The sequence below is a fragment of the Cebus imitator genome, unplaced genomic scaffold (assembly GCF_001604975.1).
Source record: "Cebus imitator isolate Cc_AM_T3 unplaced genomic scaffold, Cebus_imitator-1.0 Scaffold32, whole genome shotgun sequence".
Lineage (NCBI taxonomy): Eukaryota > Metazoa > Chordata > Mammalia > Primates > Cebidae > Cebus > Cebus imitator.
Window position 1 is genome coordinate 144,418 of NW_016107347.1, and position 25,404 is coordinate 169,821.

At 44.3% G+C, this 25,404-nt stretch overlaps 2 protein-coding genes across 23 annotated transcripts in view; both read left to right on the plus strand.

The window, feature by feature from the left end:
* LOC108301098 (phosphodiesterase 4D interacting protein) overlaps window positions 1–17,000 on the plus strand; it is a 151,588-nt gene extending 134,588 nt beyond the window's left edge. For 9 of the 22 annotated variants that reach the window (XM_017524148.2, XM_037736983.1, XM_037736968.1 and 6 more), the window contains 13 exons: window positions 681–887; window positions 2,071–2,202; window positions 2,882–3,001; window positions 4,457–4,646; window positions 5,313–5,437; window positions 8,517–8,756; window positions 10,788–10,913; window positions 11,476–11,702; window positions 12,624–12,767; window positions 13,837–13,975; window positions 14,281–14,327; window positions 15,190–15,241; window positions 15,984–17,000. In XM_017524148.2, coding sequence (XP_017379637.2) covers window positions 681–887; window positions 2,071–2,202; window positions 2,882–3,001; window positions 4,457–4,646; window positions 5,313–5,437; window positions 8,517–8,756; window positions 10,788–10,913; window positions 11,476–11,702; window positions 12,624–12,767; window positions 13,837–13,975; window positions 14,281–14,327; window positions 15,190–15,241; window positions 15,984–16,195 — 1,961 coding nt within the window. In that variant the 3' untranslated portion in view covers window positions 16,196–17,000. Of the gene's footprint in view, window positions 1–680; window positions 888–2,070; window positions 2,203–2,881; window positions 3,002–4,456; window positions 4,647–5,312; window positions 5,438–8,516; window positions 8,757–10,787; window positions 10,914–11,475; window positions 11,703–12,623; window positions 12,768–13,836; window positions 13,976–14,280; window positions 14,328–15,180; window positions 15,242–15,927 lie in introns of those variants that run through there. The other 13 variants (XM_037736988.1, XM_037736980.1, XM_037736986.1 and 10 more) reach the window with 8 other exon arrangements.
* Window positions 17,001–23,159: 6,159 nt separating this feature from the next.
* Window positions 23,160–25,381, plus strand: LOC108301072 (ubiquitin carboxyl-terminal hydrolase 1-like). Its single transcript, XM_037736964.1, is given in 3 exon segments — window positions 23,160–23,501; window positions 23,606–24,934; window positions 24,936–25,381. Coding segments are annotated over 3 exon segments (2,052 nt in total). The 3' UTR covers window positions 25,317–25,381.
* The last annotated feature ends 23 nt before the right edge of the window (window positions 25,382–25,404 follow it).

Sequence of the window (25,404 nt, forward strand, 5' to 3'; positions counted from 1 at the left end):
AAAAAAAAAAAAAAAAAAAAAAAAAAAAGGAAAGAAAGAAAGAAAAAGAAAGAAAATGAATTTTGCAGCTTCTTGAGTTATGCTGGATGGGATCCAAATAAACACTTGCCTTACATAGACCCTTCCCCAGACTCAACAAAGAGCTCTTCAGTCTGGAGGAATTAGGGCCACCGTATTGAGCTCAATTTCATGTCCCCTTTTTCTTCTGAAAAACTCCAAGGTGGAATGGGCATAATGACTGGTTAGTTTCAGGGGAAGGCACGTACATGTAGACAAACAAATGTTTGCATTCACAGGTAAGCCCAATCCTGCATGCCATTGCCCTCATGACTTCTAACTGTGGGAGTGAGTCCTACTTTTGGAACTTTCCTTGGAGTCTGTCATGAGAAATTATAGTAGGACCCAGGAGCAGGGCCACGGAGCTTTTCCATTGTGTATACTGGTGACTTTAAGATACTTTATCCTCTACCTCTTGTGTCTCCTGCTAGGAAATACAAAGGGTGAGTGTTACAACTTGTAGCTTATGAGCCTTTGTCTAATTGGGACACCACAGTGAACTGGGGTATCTAACATTCCACATATCCCCTTTTAGACTCTATTCTTAGCAATCACACACTTTCTTGCCCTTCCTTCCCTTCTGACGCCCCATTCGTGTCTTACTCGTGTTTCTTTCTGCCCAGGTGTCAGCAGAGGCAGCTCTTCCCACTACCTCAACTCTGCCCAGCCTCACTCTCCTCCAAGGGGCACCATAGAACTGGGAAGAATCCTGGAGCCTGGGTACCTGGGCAGCAGTGGCCAGTGGAACATAATGAGGCCTCAGAAAGGGAGTGTATCAGGGGACCTATCCTCAGGCTCCTCTGTGTACCAGCTTAACTCCAAACCCACAGGTAAAGCACAAAGCTGAGACAGCAGCCTTTGAAAAGAAGACTCATTCAGAGTCTACTCTTCTCCTACCCAGGCAAGACTTTTTCATTCCTCCTCCAGTCCCTTGCTCACAGGCTGACTATAAAATGAAAGCGCTGTATCAGGGCTCAATCCTTTCTAAGTACATTTCTTCCTTCTCCTGCCCAGGGCCTCTGTGATCTGTGGGGATATGGGAAAGTCAGGGACCTCCCTCTTGTGCTCTCGTATTTCATGTCCTTCCATCTCCCTGCAGCCTGGCCTCTTTCCAGCCCACTCTCTTAGACCCTTCCAGAATGCCAGGCATAGACAGGACTTTCTTCCATCAGTCAGGAGTTGTCACAGGAAGGGGTGCAGCTCCCCGACCCTGCACATATATCCTGTGCACAAAACTCAGTCACAGCAAGTGGAGAGGTATAGCTAAGCTCTTAAATGCTGGGATGCAGCTCCGTTCCAACAGTAAGACAATCATAATTTTCAGAAAAGGACTGAGCCCAGAGCAGAATGGCACTGTTGTGTCCATTGTAAGCATCCCTCTGCCTTTTCTGCAGCTTTTTCCTTTTTGGGGGGTTGGGGGTGCCATCCCCTCTCTAATCTGCCTTCAGATCCCTAGGTCCTTCCAGGCTCTTCTTTCATCTTATATTAAAAGTGACTTCAGGGAGGCATTCAGTGTCAGTCATTAACCACATAGGGTGAGTTTAAGGTCACATACTTTTACTTTAGGCCTTCTCTCTAAGGGTGGAAGGAAGGGCTTTGTCCCTTGCTAAAGAATGCTCAGTCATGTGTCAGTAAGAAGAAAAGTAGAGTGAGGTCTTACCTATCACCCTCTGCGTCACACCCAGGAGGTGGCCATACCTTTCCGGATGCCAGGCAGGCCCTGTCCAGAGCCCTCAGTTATTTTTATAAAACATGTGGAACTCTCAACAGACCCCTGAGTGGGAGGAGGCCCATGGAGTTTTCTCAGCAAGTGGCTGTCCTGTGTTTGAAAGCACATTTACTCTTTAAACAAAACTACCATTCCCCTGGGCATCCATGTGAGAGAACACAGTCGGCAGAAGGCTAGTGATATTTACAGATCTTGCTGCAAGGTCCCTGGCTGAGCCCGCCCCCGTCAGTAACCAGGATTCTCCATCTCCCACCTCTCTTCATGTCCTGGTGGTTTGGCTGCAGGGGCTGACCTGCTGGAAGAGCATCTGGGTGAAATCCGGAACCTGCGCCAGCGCCTGGAGGAGTCCATCTGCATCAATGACCGCCTACGGGAGCAACTGGAACACCGGCTGAGCTCTACTGCTCGTGGAAGCGGTAGGAGAGGCCCAGACCTGTTTCTGGCTATATTTAGGGAGCTTCCGAAGGGAGGACCCTTGGGCAGAGCTTCACAGATATTCTTTACTTCACTTGCTCCTTATAAACAGTCCAGCAAAGGAGGTGGGCAAATACTGTTATCCCTACTTTCTGAATATATCTGAGTCTAGAGAGTAACTCTCTTTGAGGCAGAACTAGGTTTGGTCCTCAGAGTCACCTGACTTCTCACCCCATTCTTAATCTGTTTATATGCTGCCTGCTGGTGTCTGTGCCCTTGTCGCGTGATTGATAAGCGGTAGAGCCAGGTCTGCAAGGGTCCCCCCAGCTCCATCCCTGGCCGCTTTGCCAAGGTGGTCTTTCTCCTTACACTCTCCCTCCAAGCTGCTGTCACATGGAGGCCAGCCTTTCCATATGTTGTTGTCCTGCCTACACCACAGCAGCAGCTGTTTCGGGAGAATGAGCCTCCTGCACCATTGCAGTTACGGCATGTGATAATGCATGCAGAGAATCCACTGAGGAGAGGCACACAGAAAACATGCACCCAGCCCCCCACGCTTCATTCAGGGCCAGGCCTGGAGTCCCTGCATTTTTCTGCTGGGTTGGGGCAGTATCTTTGAGAGATAAAGAGTGGGAAACTTTTGGAAGCTTCTGTTACCCAAATGTGTGTTTTCTGGGACAGGATCCACCTCTAACTTCTACAGTCAGGGCCTGGAGTCCATACCTCAGCTCTGCAATGAGAACAGAGTCCTCAGGGAAGAAAATCGAACACTTCAGGCTCAACTAAGTCATGTTTCCAGAGGTACGTGGTCAAAAACCACAAACTGTGGTCACTCTGAAGTTTCTTTCTTCCCTGGCCACACTATTCACCAACTGGAGAAGTAAACAGAAGGTAGAGATAACAGAGCTGCTCAGATCCACCCAACCAAACCTATAGCTGTTCTCAGTCTAGAGAAGGCTGCTTTCTAAGACATCCCAACTATGGGCCTCTCAGACTCCTAGGCCCTGAGAGTGAAGGGCTTGAGGGAATCTGTCACTTCTGAACAAGCCCACCTGCATATGTCCAGAGTCACGAGCTATCAAACCAGATACCAGACTGGTACCTGTTCTACCTCCCCTTACTCACAACTGATTTGGAACCAATAAAGGAGGGAGTGCGAATGCGAATGCCTAGCTTCCCTCTCGAGTTTCTGCAGACTGTACTGCAGCAGTGTGTGTCGCCCTGGCCCTGCTCTGCTGTCCCTGTGCCTCCTCACCACACCCCCCACTCATACACTCAGGGCTCCTCTCCGGTCAGTACTCCTATGACTCCATGCAGTCACCAGCAAATGCCACTCAGCACTTTCCCAGCCCTAACCAGGGGGCATTCACAGGTGGGCATCATTTCCCGTGTGGCCGGGAGGCAGCTGACCTTGGTGTTAGTCTGCTTGATCAGATCAATGTATTATCAATAACAAACAATTTTTATTCAAAAATACATATTGAACAGCCATAAAAAGACTGAGAGTAGTATCCAAAAGGATTAAGTCCAGAATGAAGGAATGCTTTTGGAAAAGGAAAAAGCCATCAGGAAATACTTCTAAGTTAGCCACCTCAGAGCAAAAAGATTTGAGAGGAAAGGTCACTGCTGGGGGTTGATAACGAAAGTTAACAGATGAGAAAGAGGGCAGAACTATTAAGCTACCCTTGCAGACTTGGAGAGAAGAGAACAGACCTAACAGGTGGAAAGACAGTAAGGGATTTAAGTGAGTATCATTTGCCAGGGTCAAGTGAATCTTTCCCCAGAGAACTTGCTGAGCCAGAATCTGTACTTTTAGAGTCACTTCAATAATCTCTGACGCCTTGTGAAGAGCAGAGAAGTGCTGCAAGTTCAAAAAGAAACAAATATCCCAGTTTTCAAAATAATGAAAATGATATATTCCAAAAAGAAATCTTGATGTTGATCTTTGTCAAAATTCAAGAATGGATTATTGAACAGATGGTATGTGAGGACCTGGAAAATGGTGAGCATTAGAAACTGGAATTTCTCTAGGAGCAAGTTGGCCAGATGACATCAGTGGAATGAAGGGTTTTGCAAAGAGAGGGATGCACCATTCTCTAGGCTGTGTGGGACCTTCAGCCAGCATGCTCTTCCCCACCAACACAGGCCTTTCTTCCTTGCTCCTTAGCTCTGTTTGTCAGGGAGATGCACTTGGGGTCATCTTCCTCCCGAGCTCCGGCCCCATGGTAATAAACCCTCCTGTGTTCCTCTCACCAGAGCACTCCCGGGAAATGGAAAGCCTGAAGGAGGCTCTGCTGTCTTCTCGATCCCACCTTCAAGAGCTGGAAAAGGAGCTGGAGCACCAGAAGGTGGAAAGGCAGCAGCTTTTGGAAGACTTGAGGGAGAAGCAGCAAGAGATCTTGCATTTCAGGGAGGAACGTCTTTCCCTCCAGGAAAACGACTCCAGGTAAGAGGAGACCCATTGACAGAGAAGGTAGCATTCTTCACTCTTACATTAGAAGAAAGGACATTGGCAAGACAATCGGTGCCCTCTTTTGGAAACCTCAGTGTTCCCTCTGCTATTCCTGATTTGTTTGTGGGGGGAGGGGCCACTTTGAGCAGAAGAAAGGACTTTTCTGGGAAAGCCTTTTCACTCTCTGGTTCAAAGAGTAAAACACTGTTATATAAGTCTTCAGTATATCATAGACATGGAAAAGAAGGGTTTCTATGCTTCCAATTAGATATAGGATATTTGTCTCACCATCACCTAGAAGCTTCTGCACTGGCTATGATGCTTGGTCCCAGCATAAGCCCTGTAACTGCTTGTCAGAATGCAAAGAGCACTGTAGGAGCAATTAGGAGACTGTGCTGGTGTGTCTGTTCTGCTCTAAACTAATGTAGCTAATGCTGTAATTTCAAGCAAAGTTACTTTACCTCCCTTAGCCTTCATTTCCACATCTGTGAAATAAAAACGATGGTCTTCATGACCCGCTGAGTTGACATCTGGGGCTCCAATGTAGCCCTAACCGTAACCCTTTATGACCCGCTGAGTTGACGTCTGGCTCTCAGCTGATTGCCCCACTGTGGCTGAGTGGCCCTGCCATCTCAGTGGGCCTTGCCTCTCCCTGGGCAGACTGCAGCACAAGCTGGTCCTCCTGCAGCAACAGTGTGAAGAGAAACAGCAGCTCTTCGAGTCCCTCCAGTCAGAGCTACAAATCTACGAGGCACTTTATGGCAATTCCAAGAAGGGGCTGAAAGGTACGTGTTCTTCTCCTCTCAACCCAGGAGCTTTTTGCCCTTGCATGGTTGCTAGTGAGGTCTTTTCTTCGGGAGCTGTGGAGATCATGGGAAGCTACAGAATTCTGTCTCAGAAATCCCTACTTGAGCCTGGGGCTCCCATTGCTCTCATACACAAAGCCCAACATGAGATGTTGGTGGCAAGAGCAAGATCCAGCCTGATCATTCCTAACGATGGGCCACAAGAGTAAACCTCACCCACTTAGATGGCCAGACACTAGTTAATCAATATCTAGATCATAAAACTGTCTTAATACTGTCATCGTATGAAAAGGCCTTTAATATCGTCAGTAATACATACTGACAACCCATTCGGCCCAGTGTAGCCCGCAGTCTGCTCCCACCCTGCCCTTTTCCCTAGTAGCATCTGGCTCTCAGCTTAGTGCTGTTTAATTTAATTTTCATAAATCCTGATTTAGTTTCCTGATTTTCTAAAGAGAAGGTGAAATGGAATTTGAAGAAATAAAGCTCCCAGCTGGGAGAATAGCTTAAGTACAAAGTCAGGGTGAGTGTTGGGTCGGTGGGGACCACCCTGCCCACAGAACAAAATTAAGACACACACACACACACACACACACACATACACACACACACACACACACATTTATAGAAATACCACTAAATAGAACCTAAATTTCAATCTTGTATTTAAATGTTAAGGACATTTATTGAAGACTTTGCTGCCTGCTGAAATAATCTAACATTTGAGAATTTTGATATATTTCTTCATTTTTCTTTAAATGAAAAAGGGTACTCAAAATATAATGTTAATAAGCCACAGCAGGCTGGAACAGAGGGCTGACATCAACGTCATGAAATTTAGCAAAGATAAAAAGCAAAATCCTGAGCTTGATTAAAAATACCAGTGGTAGAAATGTAGGACGAAGGTAGAAATATAGGGTAGGGAGCCATTCATAGATTTGAGGGTGTGGGGTTTGCTAGAAACATGTTCACACAAGTAAGACGTAGGTCACAGGTTGCTAGAAATGCCAGCTGAGCCTGACACTACAGTAGTGTAAGTGTGATGCCTGCCTGTGGAGACTGTGTCTAAAGTATTGTTAGATTAAGGGGCACCATCTTTTGAAAGGGCATTGACACACTAGGGAACATAGTGAAGACAGGGCACAGAATGGCGTGGACCAGAAATGTCAAACTGATCAGAGAAACTAAAGAAGTTTAGGCTTTCAAAAGGTCTTGAGGACATGAGAACTGGCTTCAGATATTTGAAGAACTGTCAGGTGAAAAAGAACTGATGTATTTTTATGTCCCTCCAGAGGGCTAAACAAAGGGTAAAAGGTAGTGGAATTTAGATTCAAATTATCATAAATCCTGACTTAGCTTCCTAATTTTCTAAAGAGAAGGTGAACTAGAATTCAAAGAAATACAAGGGGCAGGCAGCTCTCACCAGGCTGGAAGAATAGCTTCAGTACAAAGTCATGGTGAGTGTTGGGTCAGTGGGGCCAGCCAGCCCACAAGAGAAGCTTGGTGTTGGGGAGACTGAGAAGTCAGGATGGGGCAGCAGAGTCACCAAATCTTGAAAGTCCACAGGTCAGGATGAAAATTTGCATTCTGTATAGTAGCCAATGAAACTAAGTCTGTTCTTTTTCAAAGAAAATAACCACATGATGAAAACAGAACTTTAAGATGCCAAGTCTCAGGAGATGTCCTTGGAGTTGGGAGATATTAGAGTCTGGGAAACCTATTGGATGGGTCTACTGATACTCTGGCACATTAAGAGATGAGAGTCGAATATAAGGTGCTATTGGGAAGATGAAAGGGTATGGATGGATTAAATTACAAAATAAGCAAAGTTTAGTGAGAACTTGTATTGAGAAAGAGAGAGAGGAACATCGTAGAACTGTGGGCAAAATTCAAGAGTAGATTATATACCAAAGTCTCTGAAACTACTTCATCCTGAGCTGCCTTCCCTTTCATGTCTTTCAGGATTCATTTCAAAGCTACAATCACTAAAGCTCCATAATCTCTTACCTGTAATTTCAAAATCCAATAAGATCTCCAAATTAAATTTTTCAAATACTCATTTAATGGCAAAATCTAGATGAACTGACAAGAGGATATTCATAAGTCTTTATTTATCTACTTAGAATATTCACATAGCTAACTGCAGAAATAGTTATATGTTTGATTAAGGACTGTGGCTCACATGCAACCGGGTACATGTTATATATGATACATGCACCCTGCTGCCTTGTGAAATTAAAACAAATTTCACCTTTCAAAATACATTTGGCCTTAAGGTTTTCAGATAAGGGACTGTGGCCTTGTAGAATATTTCTTAGATCTCTTATTCCCCAGTACAAAGAAATAGATTATGTGTGGTGAAGGGAGGTAAATATATATATGTAAATATATTTTTTATGTGTGTGTGTATATATGTGTGTAGATATATATGTACATATGTGTGTATGTATATACGTACAAATATATGGACATACATAGTGTGTATATATATATACACACAACATATATACACACTATATGTAGGTGTATAAATATGTACACATATATATATACACACACATACATATATATATGTGTGTGTATATATATATGTGTACATATTATATATATGTGTACATATCTCTCTCTATATATGTGTACATATATATGTGTGTACACATCCTTCTCTTTTATTTTTGAGAGTGAAGACTGTCAAATCTCTTTCTCCTTCATCCTCTACCCTTCTCTAGCTCAGTGCCGCCCTGCCTTGGAGGATCCTATACTTTAGCCTACAGGACTAAGGTTACCATGGAGATACTGTGGACTTATTCTCATCTGCCAATCAAATACTCTCTAGGTGCATGTGGATAACTTAAACCCCAGGGAAATTTCAGACTGGCTGTGTGCCATCTCAGTGTCCCCAGGCCACACATAGAGATGGCAACATCTGTATTATAGATGGGTTGCACAAGACTCATTAAATTGGGGTCCTTGGCAGAAAAGAAGGTCACAGAGGAGGGTTGTGATGAGTGCTTGGAAATACTTGGGCCAGTGTTACCAGACTCCTCTCTTCTTTTAGCTTACAGCCTGGATGCTTGTCACCAAATCCCTTTGAGCAGTGACCTGAGCCACCTAGTGGCAGAGGTACAAGCTCTGAGAGGGCAGCTGGAGCGGAGCATTCAGGGGAACAACAGCCTGCGACTGCAGCTGCAACAGCAGCTGGACAGCGGAGCCGGCACAGCCAGCCTCAGCCCCTCCTCTGTTCACCAGAGCTTCCCAGCCAGCGCTGACCCTGGAAACAAGCAGCTGCTCCTCCAAGGTAGGAAGGAAAAGGAACCTGAAAGCCGGTGGGGAGATCACCAGGATGTCTGTGGTGGGAGGTGCAACCTGCCTCATCCATGCTTCTTAGGGTCAGGTTGAAATCAGAGATGCTCTCATCCAGCAGCCCGAGCAAAAGCGTGGTATTTACGTCAGACCAGGCTCCAGATTCTGAGTTTACCACTTACAGGTCGTTTGCTTTGGACAAGGTGTTTAAAGTCGCAGAGGTTTAAGCCTTAGTTTCTTCATATTTAAGATGGGGATAATAATAATATATATAATAATAATATATATAAGATAATAAGATAATAATAATATATATCTTAAATGATTAAATGAAATCATTTACAAGTGCTTGGCACACTAAGAATTGCTCGATAATCAGCAGCTGTATATGTTCACATCTTTTCCTTGGATTCGCTTAGTGCTTTACCATTAACCAAGTGTTTTCACATATATAATTTCATCTGAAGTAAGATGGGTTTTGTTATCTCTGTATTTCACATGAGAAAACTTAAGTCTTGAGATATTAACAGAAAAACGAGGGCTTACAGCGGTTACAGACAAAACCAAGATTCGAACCAGGTGTTGTGGTTTTCAGTCTGTGTTCCTTCCAGCTCACCGTGTCCTGTCTCGGTATTGCTGACCTTCCCAGATTCTCTAGTCTCCATTTCCCTCATAGGTGGGGAACTCAGTGTGTGGCAAAACACTCCTTTCCCTAAGGAAAGAGGGCTCTGGGGAAGTCCTGGATGGTGGCTGATTTATTTCAGGTGGCCATCACTCACTTTCTTGGCCCCACCCCTTGCCTGCTTTTTCAGATAGATGTGCTTGACCAGGTCCCCCTTCTCTTCTCAATATCCCCCATCAATCTCACTGCTCCCAGTATTCATTTAAATGTTAGTGGTGTCCCCTACTCTCTTAACTCATTCAATTTCTACTTCCTCTGCCCTTTTTTCCTTTTGATACACCATTTAGTACACCATCTCCTCTCACCTTCATGGCCATACCTTCAATTTTATTCAAATCAGGAACCACTTCTGTTCAGTATCTCTAAAGCTGAGCTTTCAAACTCTCCTCCTAGCTATTTCTGGGTCATGTTGATCTTTATTTTTCTCTGGTTCTTGTAGATGCTCATTTATCTTACAGTAACCTTATTTGTCAATTGAAGGTGACAATAACATGACTATGCTGTTTCGGCAATTCAATAAAAGAACTCACGTGGGCTGCCAAGCATACCGCCTGGCCCCCAGGAACTGCTCAGCTTACATTAGGTGGAGGCCTTGCCCTCCTCTGGGCTGCCCTGATGGTTGTGGTGTTCAGTTATGTCTCCAACTCTTCCTTCTAACCAGGCCTTCCCCTCTCCCTGGCTTCCCACACAGCAGCCAAGACTCAGCCCCACTGGCGCAGTCTCTGCCCCTCTTCCTCTAGCACCCCCGAGGCCTGAGTTGGAAAGCGGGCTCGGGGCCACACTTGCCCGAGCAGGACCTTTTCTACCTTCTTTGTGATATTTTCCAATTCCTCCACCTTAGGGTTGCTTTTCAGTCTCCAGCAAGACAATGTTAACCCACCAAGCCTTCTGTCTCCATTCTCACACAAGTAAACTTTTTTCAATATTAACTCATCAGAATGATGACTGGAATGTCTAGTCCCCATGAATCCATTCATTCCTTGATTCTGCATTTTAATATGTGCTATATATATTTATACATATTACATTTAGTTACAGGGCATTGTATTAGATACCACACACAAATTATACTCAAGACTTGGTTTATAAAAATACACCTAATAATTTTTCAAAGTAGAAGTTACTTTTTTTATGGAACACCCCTCAATTAAAGGAATATCTTTTAGTTCTGAAGAATGGAAACATTCTGAACTCAGTGAAGCATCGGCTTTTGCTTTTGATTGTGAGGTATGGATGATATTCTGTAAGAAGAGAGTCCTCAGGTGGGGACGGCCAGGTGTGCGTGTGCTTCCCGTGCAGCGTGTTCCAGGGCTGCTGGAAACTGTGGTTGCCTTTCCCCCCTAGATCCAGCTGCTTCCCCTCCAGTCCGGGATGTTGGTATGAATTCCCCAGCTCTGGTCTTCCCCGGCACTGCTTCCTCTACTCCTGGCTCAGAAACGGCCACAATCAACAGAACAAATGGTAAATGTGGTCACTAAAGGGCCCAGGGACTGATGATGGAAAGTGGTTAATGCCAACGCCCCTTTGTTGTCTACATTCTTATTATGTGTGTTTGGAGAGTTTTCTCTGCGTGCCCCAAGGCCTTTAGCCCTACTCATTGCACTTTCTGTGGCCGCCTTTCTTGCCATGGTTCACCCTCCTGTAGTTTTCCTACTGCTCTGTTTTTGCTTCATTGCACCATGATCTCTCCATTCTTGAACATGCTCTCTGTATCCAGCTTGATTTCCTTGTCTGTGACTTCTCTACTCAGAGACTTATTATTTATTATTAATAAAATGTGTCCCATTTCATTTGCCAATGAGGAAAAAATTGTCTCCTGGCAAATTTATCATTAAGAGATGCTCTAAGAAAGATGATAAAAATGTAATACCTAGAAGATCTCTGTGGACTTTGCCCTACCCTTGTACATTCCCAGGCTTCCTTTCTTGTTGCAGCCTCTTTTTCTTGTTCCCTAGTCTTTCGGGTTGGAGCAAACTGAGAATATCATTATAATTAACAGAAGATTCTGTTTCATTGTCATTTTCTTTTTCAGGCTTGAGTTTGAATAATTCTCCAGTAATGAAGACCCGTCCCAAGCTGGAGGGTGATGCTACTGATGGCTCCTTTGCCAATAAGCATGGCCGCCATGTCATTGGCCACATTGATGACTACACTGCCCTAAAACAGCAGATTGTGGAGGGCAGGCTACTGGTCAAAAAGATAGCATCCCTTGTGAGATCAGCATGCAGCTTCCCTGGCCTTGAAGCTCAAGGCCCAGAGGTAATCACACCGGTAGCTTTAGGTGCACTCTTTCCTTGTGCCCTTTCTTCCTTTGACTTTAACTCCTTCTCCCACCATTTTTGTTTTGTTCCATGCTTTGCGTCTCTCAACAGCTGATGCTTTTTCTTCCCTGTATGGCAGCCAGGCCCTTTCTTCTTTCTCTCCTGTTTTCACTGTGACTTCTGCTGTGCTCCAGATGTAGCTGACTGGGTATTATTTCCCCTCAGCCCCAGAGACACACATGGCATTGCCGAGCAGACTTTCGTAACTTATTACCATAGTCACACAGGCACATGACCATCTGTGGGCAGAGTAGACTCAATGGGTTGGACAGAAATGGAAGGATTTGCAGATGTATGGACCGCACACGTGGAAGGGTTGAGAAGTCCTGGCAGCCATGGCATTTCCTTGTGCAGACTGCATAGCAGGAGGCAAGCAGCAAAGCTTCTCAGAGCACCTTGCCAGTGAGAGAGACCCGCCCCAGCAGCTGTGCTGTCTGAGCTGCTGGAGACCCGTGGATCTGCAGGGACAGCCCAGCCTCCACGGAGCCGACACATGAGAGGGCAAGACACACACCCAAGTAGATGAGCACAGTAGGGTGCTACAGGCACAGTGTGAGAAGTCATCCTCTGTGCTGTGAGAGCGCCAATGTGAATGTGGTCATTTACCTCAGGCAGGGAACGTAACAGGTTCATAGAGGATACAGCAAGGGGGATGAGCTTTGAAAGACTTGCGGGTTGTGCAAGTGGAGGAATGTACACCTGGTAAAGGGGGCAGCATCTTAGTTCTCAGAGCTGCAAACGGCTGTGCAAGGGCCTCACAGGTTCAGGCAGGCCTGTGTTCTGTGCCTCACTCACAAAGGAAGCTTGAGCCCGTGCAGGGGAAAAAAGTAATCGCTCCTGTGGGGTTACCTTTCCCCAGGTGCTGGGCAGCAAAGGCATTCACGAGCTTCGGAGCAGCACAAGTGCCCTGCACCATGCCCTAGAGGAGTCGGTTTCCCTCCTCACCATGTTCTGGAGAGCAGCCCTGCCGAGCACCCACACCCTTGTGCTGCCTGGCAAAGTGGTAAGATGCCGGTGTCCTTTCTTGGTTCAAACCCAGCTCTCCTGCCCTTCAATACTGTTCTGTCTCCTCAGCGTCACAGCGTTCCAGAAAATCAGGAGCCACATGGTGAGCCAGGATAGACAGGAACTTAGGGGAGTGTCCCTGGAGAGACATCACTGACCCATGGTGGCTGCTTTCACTGCAGCTCTGATATATCCCAATCCCCCCCAACCCCCAGCCCCTGGATAAAAAAATGAAGGACGATGAGGGAGGGGTGTGGAGAAGGCGGAGATGTCATAACCCTGACAGTCCATAAATGTTCAGTTTCTTTACCTCTCTGATGTTTGGCTGAATTGAAATTCAGTTAAAGCTTCAACACCCATCTCCCACCCCTCAGGTCCCATGGTCAAACAAATGATCACAGAATGCCCCCATGAGACAGCCTTTTTAGCCACTGCCTGGCATCCTAGCAAATCACTTAAGCTGGCATCTCTGGGCCAGGCCTGGGGAAAGTCAGCCACCCCTCAGGGTCTGCTCAGAGTTCAGGCTAACTCTGATTGGCAGGCAGGTTTCAGGATGCCCTCCTTAGGGATTTGAGCTCCAGATCAATGTCACCAATACCTTTCAGGATCTAACTATGCTAATTCCAGGGAGAGGGTGCTTTGCCATCCTCATGTTGACACAAATATTTACCAACTTTCCAACTTTCCTGAGTCCAGATCTCTCTCCCGACATAACATTTCTGAACTCTCTATCTTAGGAAGGGAGAGTGACAGAATTGATAGCAGCACTAAGTTAAGGTCGTCTTCAGAGTTGGGAGTTTTATTCCAGCCTGAAGTAAGGTTTTCTTAAGCTACAGGTGTGCAGGCCCGAGCTAGCCTGCATGGGGGCTTCCAGAGTCTCAATAGTCCTACCTAATGGCCTCATCCTAAACTTCCCAGCTGGAGGTATTCGTGGCTGTGAAGGAGGAAATGCAGTCCAGGAGAGTTGAGAAGACTCTGGAATCTTTCTTTGAACTGGAAAGAGCCACAAAGCACAGGGTGCTTTAGGCCTTCTGCCTGTTCAGTAAGAATCTATTCCTCTCATCCAGGGAGAATCAACAGAAAGGGAACTTCTGGAACTGAGAACCAAAGTATCCAAACAGGAGCGGCTCCTTCAGAGCACAGCTGAGTGTCTGAAGACTGCAAACCAGCAGAAGGAGAGCATGGAGCAGTTCATCGTCAGCCAGCGTAGGTTCCCTGAGTGAGGGAATGGGGGACGACACAGGCGGTCTTCCCGATGCTCCACTTGTGCTGCAGACGAGCAGTGACCAGGGAGGCCTGGAGGTGTTGGGATTGGAGAGACTGATTTGATGTCCCCAAACCTCCTGTGCCACGAGCAATTGCGGATGCAGAAGGAGGGGAGGATGGGGGTGGGTAACAGGAGACTCCAAGCTTAATGGCCAGAAAGAAATGCTTTAGAATTCTCATGCTAAGCAAGGAGAGGTAATTTCTGTGGGTGATTTCTACTCTGTGGTGCCCTCTTGTTGTTTCAGTAACCAGAACACACGATGTTTTGAAGAAGGCAAGGACTAACTTAGAGGTAAGGAAACTATTGCACAAGTCAGTGGCACGGAGCTTGCCCCCAACCCATCACTATCTGTTAGCAGATCTTGTAGGTGGCCCTTGGCCTGCGTTGGCCTTCCAGGAGAAGATTTTGGGTCCCCTTGCAAGATTACAGGTCCTCAGTGAGCACCCGTCACCCTCCCCTGAGTCAGCTCCTGCCCTGCATCTTTGATCACGCTCACATTGGCGGCATCTCTCCTTTCTGCTCCAGTTTTTCTTCTTTGATGCTAAGTCAGGAGACTGGAGAAATTCATTTCAGCTGACTCTTGAAGCCAGCAGACATTCGGGCTCTGCCTCTGAATGAGCTTTTGGTAGGGGGATCTTGAGGCCAGTTGTGTTCTATTCTTCATGAAAAAGTAAAAGCAATTTGCATCCTAATAAACTGATTTCACTGCACACTACTGGGTTGAGAACAGCAATTTGAATTTGATATATCTTTTTCTTTAAGTAACATGACAAAAGAGATCTGTTGGGTCTCATCAGTCTGAAAGAGAATTTGATAATAAATAACAACAGAGCTTAAGGGGGAAAATGTTATATGTGTACTAGACATTATCTACATTTACTTAAAACACTAAGTGTTAATCATTCCCTAGGAAGTACTTTAAAGTCAAACGTGAGGTATATGAAATGGTTTAAAAATCAGAAACTAAACCTTTTAACTTGGACTTCAAAGTTTTGCCATATTCCTGGAAATGTTTCTAAATAGTGACCTGAGAGAATGTCTATCTCCATACTGTGAAAATGACTAGGGCCCTATTTAACTTGCTCTCTTGTTTTTTTCACTAATTCCCTTTTGTCTTTCTCTGATAATTCCTTTCTTTCCTGAGCCTCTTTAGAGCAACACTTACAGGATTGCCTCTGTAAAGCCTTATTCCTGTCCCAGAAAAGGTAACCCCAAAATCTCCACTAGTATCCACTGGCTTTTCCAGTGTGGAAGCTTTCCCCTTGACCTCCTGTAGATCATTGGAAAGGACCCGAGGCCTCAGTTCTAATACCTGGCTCGTCACTAACTGGTGTGTGGCTTTGGCTTGTCCCTTAGTCTCTGTGAATCTGCTGCACCCTCATCTGTCAAAGGTGGAACTGGCTTAGTTGAGCTCTGAGGTCCATGTAGACTTGACCCCTACATGTCCTCATTATGTTAACTGGACATCAACTTAACAGAGGACTTCCCTGCAAAATGTCCTCTTTTTCCTACAAGAGGCTGTTTCTGTATGTGCTTGTTTCCTGCTAAGCACTTCTTTTTTGTGGGAAGATGACAGAGGCCATTTTTCTGCTGAGACAAAGGGATTTGGAGAGTCACCTGGCCTCTGAAGAGGGAATGGTGGGATCCAGCCACCCAGCGTACAGTGAATTGGAGCAGGGATCTCAGCACACAGGGAGGTGGGGAGGCTCCCCCTAACCTGGGGCACCTGCTGTTCCTCCAGACTGCAGCGCATGCTCTTAGCTCCTCCTCTTACCTGGCTCTCACCACACTCCTGGCTTAATCACCACATCGCTCTCACTGCAGCTTCAGGTAGCCATCAGCAGGGCCGGGCAATATCCACTGGTTTGGTTTGTTTTATTTTTGTCTGCAGGTGAAATCCCTAAGGGCTCTGCCGTGCGCTCCAGCCTTGTGACCCTTGCCTTCCAGGAACCATGCAAGAAGTGCAGCCACCAGAGGTCCTTAAAACAGCAGGAAGGGTGGGCCTGTCCCCCTCCTGTGCAGCTACCTATCTGCTGAGGAGCATCTGGGCCTCGTTCCTCCAAGTCCACTGGAGGGTCCAGAAGAGGGAGTCAGAGGTGTGTCCTGGTGGAGCGGGAAGAAAGGCAGAAAGCCTTTCTGACAGCTATGGGATATGTTAGCCAAGGCCCACTTGGCTCAGCACAAAGCAAAAGATGTGTAGTTTGCATGGACGGTTTTGTGATATTGCTTCTCAATGGCCCCAGCAGCGTGGGAACTAGCAACGGCACACTTCTTCCCTCATCAGCTGCCCTGAGATGGAAAACTCAGTGGACATAGGACCCTGATTCTGATGAATGAAGCATGTGGTCCCAATGCTGGAGCTCCTCTGGCAGGTTCTAAAAGCACAATACTGAGCAGCGGTGCCCTGCTGGACAGTACTGGCGGGGACTCAGTGAGCACTACTCATAGATCCACAGCTGATCCTATTGGGTCGAGTCAGGCTGGGTTTTGGTCTACACTGTGGCATCTGCGTTCTTTAAGTTCACATCATGACTGTGGTGACTTCCCAGATACCATCTCAGGCTTCAGCTAGCATGTCCTATTTCTTTTCTTCTATAAAATCCAAATTGGACTGACCTCACTTCAAACACACTGTCCCATTTTGTCATCTTTTCTTACCTCAGGGAAACTGGGGACTGATGGCCAGACCAATTCTGTTGAAATTCTTGCATACAGCAAACGTGTGCTCATTTTTAAGTGGCATGGGAGAGGCCCCCAGCCATAGTAAAGCCCAGTCTGTGTCTTCACAGTGCTGATACAATATGTTTGTGTGTATAAATGTATGATATAGATTTATATATGTTGCTATCGCCATATGTCGAAGGCCAATATAACTGGTGAACTGGGTGGGTAAGAGAAAATGAAAGTCTTTTTGGTGATTATTAAAGCAAAATGTGTATAAAGAAATAAATAGTTTTTCTTTCACTGCTTTGTTTTCCATTTCTGCACCAATCCCTTGACAGTATAAAGAACTGGAAAGAGAAAATGGGAAAGATAATCTGTGTTTAAGAAGCGCATAGTCTAATGCTTGAACTCTAACTTAAGTGTAAGGTCTTCTCTCTTTGTCATTTTGTAAGAATCTTCAGTCTGAAAACATGAAAGAAAGAGTGGTTCTTAAACTTGGTGTACCTTATAAGCAGCTGTGGACATGATAGGAGCTACCTCTTGGTCTCCAACCCCAGGAGATTCAGTTGGTGTGGGCCCTAGAATCTGCATTTTTAAAACATAATCACCACAGTGATTCCATTACATGTAGGTTGCAGATCAGTTTTTTAAAAAATGGTGTTCTATAGCATTGAATCAAAACGAAAAATACATTTAAGAACTTTGAATCAAAAAGTATGTCATTCCATAAACACTGATATAAAATTTTAAAATTATTTTTTGGGAAAAGTTCTTAGCTATGTGCTTTTGATCCCCAGGACTGAAATAACCCTATCACTTCACAATTATTGACTAGGTGCATTTAAAAAATAAAAACAGGTAGGAGGAGAGTACAATAGAACTCTCCAGCAATGGTCTCCCTGAAGGAACATCAAATTGAACAACTATTCATACAAGAAAACACTTTGACAACAGCTAAATAATCAGGTGAGAGATCAGAGCTCCTGGTTTTAGCATAATAACAAGAAAAGATGCATTGACGAAAGGAGGAAGGACAGTCTTGCATTGCTTCTGACACCTTTCTGCCAACCGCAGGAAATGCATCTTTGAGAGAGAATCTAATGGCTTGGGGACAAGGAGGAAAGTGTGGGACTTTATATTGAAACTTAGTACCATTTTTGCCATAGTAAAACACAGCACTGGACAGAGCCCTACAGCATTTGATTCCAAGCTGATGCCCACAAAAGAAGCATTTAGACCAAGGGCATCAGCTGCTCCAGCAGGAAGAACCCACCAAAGTTCTGGCTGGCTTTATCACTGGCAATGTATTGGGCTTCAAATAAATTTCAGGAGCAGGCAGGCTATAGTAACCACATCCTTGGGTATGCCCTGATGCCGCATAGGTCTGGAAGACCCAGTATGACAGCAGCAGCTGCAGCAGCTCTGGGAATCCTTACATCACCCCTCCCCATACTCCAGGCAATGCAGTCTGGAGAGAGATTCCTTTTGCCTGGGGGAAAGAGAGGAAAGTAAGCTAGGGGCTTTGCCTGGGAACCCAGAGAACAATCCCTGATATTCCCCAAGTCCAACAGGGCTGAGGACCTAGGAATCTATAAGGATTGCAGTGTACCTGGGCCTAGGGTGTCCTGTAGTACAAAAATGGCTGCAGTGACCACTGGCTTGGGGAACTCATCAGCCCACTTTGAATTCCTGGAAGGCCCTCTGAAGGGCAGGTACAAACGAGACCTGACTAGAAAGGCTGGAATAAATACCTTATCCTTCAATGCCCAGATATTGACAAACATCGACAGCATCAAGAACATTTACGTTAATATGACCTCATCAAATGGACCAATTAAGGCACCAGTAACCAACCCAGGAGAGATGGAGATATGTAACCTCTCAGGGAATTCCGAGTAGCTATTTTGAGAAAGCTCAGCGAACTTCAAGAAAACAGAGAAACAATTCAGAAATATATCAGATAAACTTAACAGGGATACTGAAGTAACAGAAAAAAAAAAAAAAAGATCCTGGAGCTGGAGAATGCATTAGTGGGTCTCAGCAGAACTGATCAAGCAGAAGAAAGAATTAGCATGAAAACAAGCTATTTGAAAATATGGTCAGAATAATAAGAAAAAACACAGAATGCTTAAGAGACCTAGAAGAGTGCCTCAAAAGAGAAAATCAAAGATTCTTTGGCCTTAAACAGGGGGTTGAGAAGGAGAAAAGAGTAGAAAGTTTCTTCAGGCCGGGCATGGTGGCTCACGCCTGTAATCCAAGCACTTTGGAGGCCAAGGCGGGTGGATCACCTGAGGTCGGGAGTTCAAGACCAGCCTGACAAACATGGTGAAAGCCCATCTTTATAAAAAAATAAAAATAAATAAAAAATAAAGAAAGCTTCTTCAAAGAAATAATATTAATAACAGAAAACTTGCTAAACCTAGAGAAAGATATAATATCCAGGCACAGAAAAATCAAAGATCACTAAACTGATTCAATCCATATTAACCTGCCCCAAGTCATATAATAAATTCTTACAGATGAAGGACAAAGAGGGGATCCTAAAAACAGCAAGAGAAGAGCAAATAACATATAAAGTAGTTCCTCCCTCCCTCCCTGTCTCTCCCACTTCTTTTCCTCCCTCCATCCCTCCCTCCTTCCCTTCCTTGCTTCCTTTTTTCCTTTCTTTTCTTTTTTTCCTGAGACGGAGTCTTGCTCTGTTGCCCAGGCTGAAGTGCAGTGGCACTATCTTTGCTTACTGAAACTTCCACCTCTAGAGTTCAGGCAATTCTCCTGCCTCACCCTCCTGAGTAGCTGGGATGACAGGTGTGTACCACCATGCCTGGCTAATTTTTGTATTTTTAGTAGAGACAGGGTTTCACCATGTTGGCCAGGTTGGTCTCGAACTCCTGACCTTGTGATCTGCCCACCTCAGTCTCCCAAAGAGCTGGGATTACAGATATGAGCCCCCGCACCTGGCCTAAAGTAGTTTCAATACATCTTGTGGCAGACTTCTCAGTGGAAAGCTACAGGCCAGGAGGCAGTGAGGTGACATATACAAAATGCTGAAGGAAAAATAACTGTCCAGTGAGAATATTGTACCTGGTGAAAGCTATCCTTCAAACATGAAGGAAAGGTAAAGACCTTCCCATACAAATAGAAGCTAAAGGAATTTATTTCCATCAGATCTGTCTTACAAGAAATGCTGAGTTCCTCAGTCTGAAAAAAAAGTTCATTAACTTGCAGCAAGAAAGCATCTGAAGCTATGACACTAACTGGTAAAAGTCAGTATACAGACAAATCCATTTTATCTAATAATGTGATTGTGGTGTGTAAACCTCCCATACCTTTAGTATAAAAACCAAAAGATATAATTATTAAAAATAATAACTACAGAAATTTATTAAGAGGAAGTTTTAAAAAGATATAAATTGAGACATCATCTAACAGTCAAAATATGGAGCGGAAGATGGAGTTGAAGTACAGAGTTTTTAAGGTTCTGTTGTCATTGTTTGTTTCAATTATTTTCTTTGCAATCATAGTTAAGTTGGTATCAGATTAAAATAATTTACAAGCATAAGACATTTTTTTCTGCAAGCCTCATGCTAACCACAAAGAAAAAACCTATGATAGACACACTAGAAATAAAAAGCAAAGAATTAAAACATACTATCAGGAAAAATCACTCAACCATAAAGGAACACAATAAGAAAGGAAAAAAGGAAATGAGGAGTTTCAAAACTACCAGGAAACAAGTAACAAGATGGCAGTAAGTCCCCTTTAAAAATGTAGATAGACTAAAAATGGAGGGATAAAAAAAGATATTCTATGGATATGGACACAAAAGAGCACAACTAGCTATTTTTATGTCAGATAAGATTAGGCTTTAAGTAAAAATAATTTAACTGACCAAGAAGGCCATTCATTACATTATGATAAATGCATCAATACACTAAGAAAATATAACCGTCGCAAATGCTTGTACACCCAACATTGGAGCACCCAACATTGGAGCACCCAACTATATAAAGCAAATATTAACAGACCTAAAGGGAGAGATTGACTCCAATACACCAACAGTAGGGGACTTCAATACCCTCCTTCCAGCAACGAACAGATCATTCGGGCAGAAAATCAATAAAGAAACATTGGCGTTAATCTGGACCCTAGACTGAATGTACCTTACGGACAGTTACAGAACTTTCCACCCAATGGGTGCAGGATACAGATTCCTCTCAACATACATGGAATGTTTTCCAGGACAGACCGTATGTTAGGCCACAAAACAAGTCTTAACAAATATTTAAAAACTGAAATTGTTATCAAGTGTCTTTCTGATCACATGCAATAAAACTAGTAGTCAATAACAGGAGAAGTTTTGGAAACTGTTCAAATTCACGGAAATTAAACAACACGGTCAGGAACAACAAACGGATCAATGAAGAAATTAAAAGGACATCTAAAAAGCTTCAGCACACTGAAAGAAAGGATTAATAGAGAGAAGCAACAACTTACAGAATGGGAGAAAGTCTTTTCAAGCTCTGCATCTGATAAGGAGTTAATAAACATAATATATAAGAAACTTAATAGCAAAAAAACCCCCAAATGATCTTATGAGCAAAAGACCTGAATAGAAATTCTTAAAAGAAGACATACAGGGCCAGACGCACAGTGGCTCATGCCTGTAATCACAGCACTTTGAGAGGCCAAGACAGGCGGATCACTTAAGGTCAGGAGTTCGAGACCAGCCTGGCCAACGTGGTAAAACCCCATCTCTACTAAAAACGCCAGTAGTCCCAGCTACTCAAGAAGCTGAGGCAGGAGAATCGCTTGAACACAGGAGGCGGAGTTTGCAGTGAGCCAAGATCGCGCCACTGCATTCCAGCCTGGGCGACAAAGTGAGACTCTGTTTCAAAAAAAAAAAAAGACATACAAATAACCAACAGGTATGAAAAAATGCTCAACATTACTAATCATCAGAGAAATGCAAATAAAAACTACAATGAGCTATCACCTTACCCCAGTTAGAATGGTTATTGTCACAAAGCAAAACAAAAAAAGAAATAATAACAAATGCTGGCAAGGATGTTGAGAAAAGGTAACTTACGTATATTGTTTGTGAGAATGTAAATTAGTACATCCAATTTGGAAAGCAATATGGTGGTTTCTCAAAAAATTAAAACTAGAACTACCCTATGACTCAGCACTTCCATACTTGATGTCTATCCAAGGAAATGAAATCAGTATGTGGAAGAGACACCTGCACACCATTGTTTATTGCAGCACTATTCACAATAACCAAGGTATGAAATCACCCTAAATGTCCATCTAAAGATAGACATAAAGAAAATGTGGTGTATATATACAGTGGAATGCTATTCAGCCACAAAACAGAAGTAAATCCTGTCATTTGTGGCAATGTGGATGAACCTGAAAGACATTATGTTAAGTGAAATATCCAGGAATGGAAAGACAAATGTTGCATCTCACTCATATATGAAATTGAAAAAGGTTAATTTCATAAAGGAGTAAAATAGGATTTAAGAGGAAACTAGCCTGGAGCTATTCAACCGCAATGATTAAGGACTGTAAACTGCATATCAATTCATAACTTGCCAAAGAATCTTCTGTGCAGTTTCCCTTGTTTTTTTGATTGGCGTCATCCTTTAGAGCTTCTTTCTTCCTTGAAATAATATTAAATAAGTGCTTCACTCCAGATTTAAAACCAGGACCAAAACATAATACCTGAAGTATACTATTAAGATAACGGGTAGTGCCGAGATTATTCAGTCCCACAAATGGTAACAAGTTTTCTCTCTTCTCACAGTTTATAGGTGAAGACTGTGCTGCAGGAACAACTTGATCAATTTCAGATGCTCTATATTCAGAAGGTTTTTCTTCATTTTCTTGAGAATTTGTGAAATCGGAAGCTCTCTTAGTTTCTTTCTTTTGAAAAAACTTTAAAGAAAGTCTGTTTTGTGTCCTTTGTAGGGACATGGATGAACCTGGAAACCATCATTCTCAGCAAACTGACAGAAGAGCGGAAGATCAAACACTGCATGTTCTCACTCACAGGCGGGTGTTGAACAATGAGAACACAGGGACACAGGGAGGGGAGCACTACACACTGGGGTCAGTTGGGGGGAAATAGGGGAGGGACGGTGCGCGGTGGGGAGCTGGGGAGAGATAGCATGGGGAGAGATGCCAGATGTAGGTGATAGGGAGGAAGGCAGCAAACCACACTGCTACGTGTGTACCTATGCACCAATCTTGCATGTTCTTCACATGTACCCCAAAACCTAAAATGCAGTAAAATAAATACATGAAAAAAAAAAAAGTCTGTTTTTCTTTGATGGGCTACCTCTGGAAAGTCCATTACTTTCAGTAGGTATGACACCAGGCATCTTTTTCTTCAAATCCCAAGGAGTTGTCAAGAACAAATTTATAAGGAAAAGTTGTAATCACCGATTATATCTGGTCATGGCCAAAAGCGAGGTCCACGGCGGTGACGCCGGCGAGTCCAACCCGAATGAGTGTGGGTGCGACAGGCGAGTCCCTGCTCCGAGCCCGCCGGGCCCCCGGCCCCAGGAAAATCCGGTCGGATCGCCCTCCCCTCGGGGCAGTGACCACCGGCTCCCACGAGCGGGAACTCGGGCCACCGCGCGGTCCCGCCTGGGACCGGCACCAACTGCATCCCCGGAGCTGAGCGGCGCCCGTCCACGCCCGCCCCGGGATGCCCGGGAGCGCAAGCAGCAGCGCCCCGCTCGCGAGCGCCGGAACCGCGAGGGTCCTTCGCGCCCCGCCACCGAGGGGAACTCGCGCGTTTTCCTGTCTCAGGACCCCCGCGATCCGGCCTCCGCCCGCGCCAGCGCCGCAGCTGAACGCGGCATCCTTTGAAATCGCCGGTTCCAGTCTCCACGTTGCAGAGACGCGAAAGACAGAAACACACTGATGAACCTGCCGCTCGGCCAAGGCGGCTGCTTAACAAGCTCAGGGAATTCAGCCCTGTGTGCGAAGGACATCTACAGCATGATGCACACGAAGTATTACAGTGTGTTTCGGGAAACATTCAAGAAACATGCCAACTCCTAAGAAAAGAAGAAGTAAAAAATGTGGCAGAATTCTCTACTAAGGTAGAAGAAATACATCATCAGAAAGAGGAAATGAGTGGCGTTAACAGCACGCACGTGGACGGTATGAGGCGTTCTGAGGACTTTAAAGAAAAACTCCCAAAAGGAAATGGGAAAAGAAAAAGCGACACTGAATTTGGTAACATGAAGAAAAAAGTTAAAGTCTCCAAGGAACACCAGTCATTGGAAGAGAACCAGAGACAAACTAGATCAAAAAGAAAACCTACAAGTGATACATTAGAGATTCCTCCTAAAATAATTCCCAAGTATATTTCTGAAAATGAGAGTGCAAGAGCTTCACAAAAGAAATCAAGTGTTAACACAACTAATGGACTTGAATCTCCAGGAAATACTGTTATACCTGTAAATATTAATGAAGTTAAATCCATAAACAAAGGTGAGGAACAAATTGGTTTTGAGCTAGTGGAGAAATTATTTCAAGGTCAGCTGGTATGAAGGCCTCGTTGCTTGGAATGTGAAAATTTAACAGAAAGAAGAGAAGATTTTCAAGACATCAGTGTGCCAGTACAAGAAGATGAGCTTTCCAAAGCAGAGGAGAGTTCTGAAATTTCTCCAGAGCCAAAAATGGAAATGAATACCCTGAGATGGGCAATTTCACAATTTGCTTCAGTACAAAGGATTGTAGGAGAAGATAAATATTTCTATGAAAACTGCCATCATTATACTGAAGCTGAAGGAAGTCTTTTGTTTGACAAAATGCCTGAAGTTATAACTATTCATTTGAAGTGCTTTGCTGCTAGTGGTTTGGAGTTTGATTGTTATGGTGGTGGACTTTCCAAGATCAACACTCCTTTATTGACACCTCTTAAACTGTCACTAGAAGAAGGGAGCACAAAGCCACCTAACGACAGCTATGGATTATTTGCGGTTGTGATGCATAGTGGCATTACAATTAGTAGTGGGCATTACACTGCTTCTGTTAAAGTCACTGACCTTAATAGTTTAGAGCTAGATAAAGGAAATTTTGTGGTTGACCAAATGTGTGAAATAGGTAAGCCAGAACCATTGAATGAGGAGGAAGCAAGGGGTGTGGTTGAGAATTACGATGATGAAGAAGTGTCGATTAGAGTTGGTGGAAATACACAGCCAAGAAAAGTTTCAAACAAAAAAAAATGTAGAAGCTATTGGACTTCTTGGAGGACAAAAGAGTAAAGCAGATTATGAGTTATACAGCAAGGCCTCTAACCCTGATAAGGTTGCCAGCACAGCATTTGCTGAAAATAGAAATTCTGAGACTAACGATGCTAATGGGACCCACGAATCAGATAGAAACAAGGAATCCAGTGACCAAACAGGCATTAATATTAGTGGATTTGAGAATAAAATTTCCTATGTAGTGCAAAGCTTGAAAGAGTATGAGGGGAAGTGGTTGCTTTTTGATGATTCTGAAGTGAAAGTTACTGAAGGGAAGGACTTTCTGAATTCCCTTTCCCCTGCTACATCTCCTACTTCTACTCCTTACTTGCTATTTTATAAGAAATTATAGAGTGAGTGTATTTTCCTTGTGTATGTTTAAACATACCCACACAAACATCGGTACAGTTGGTTACATCAAAGAGTCTTTATCTTTTGAA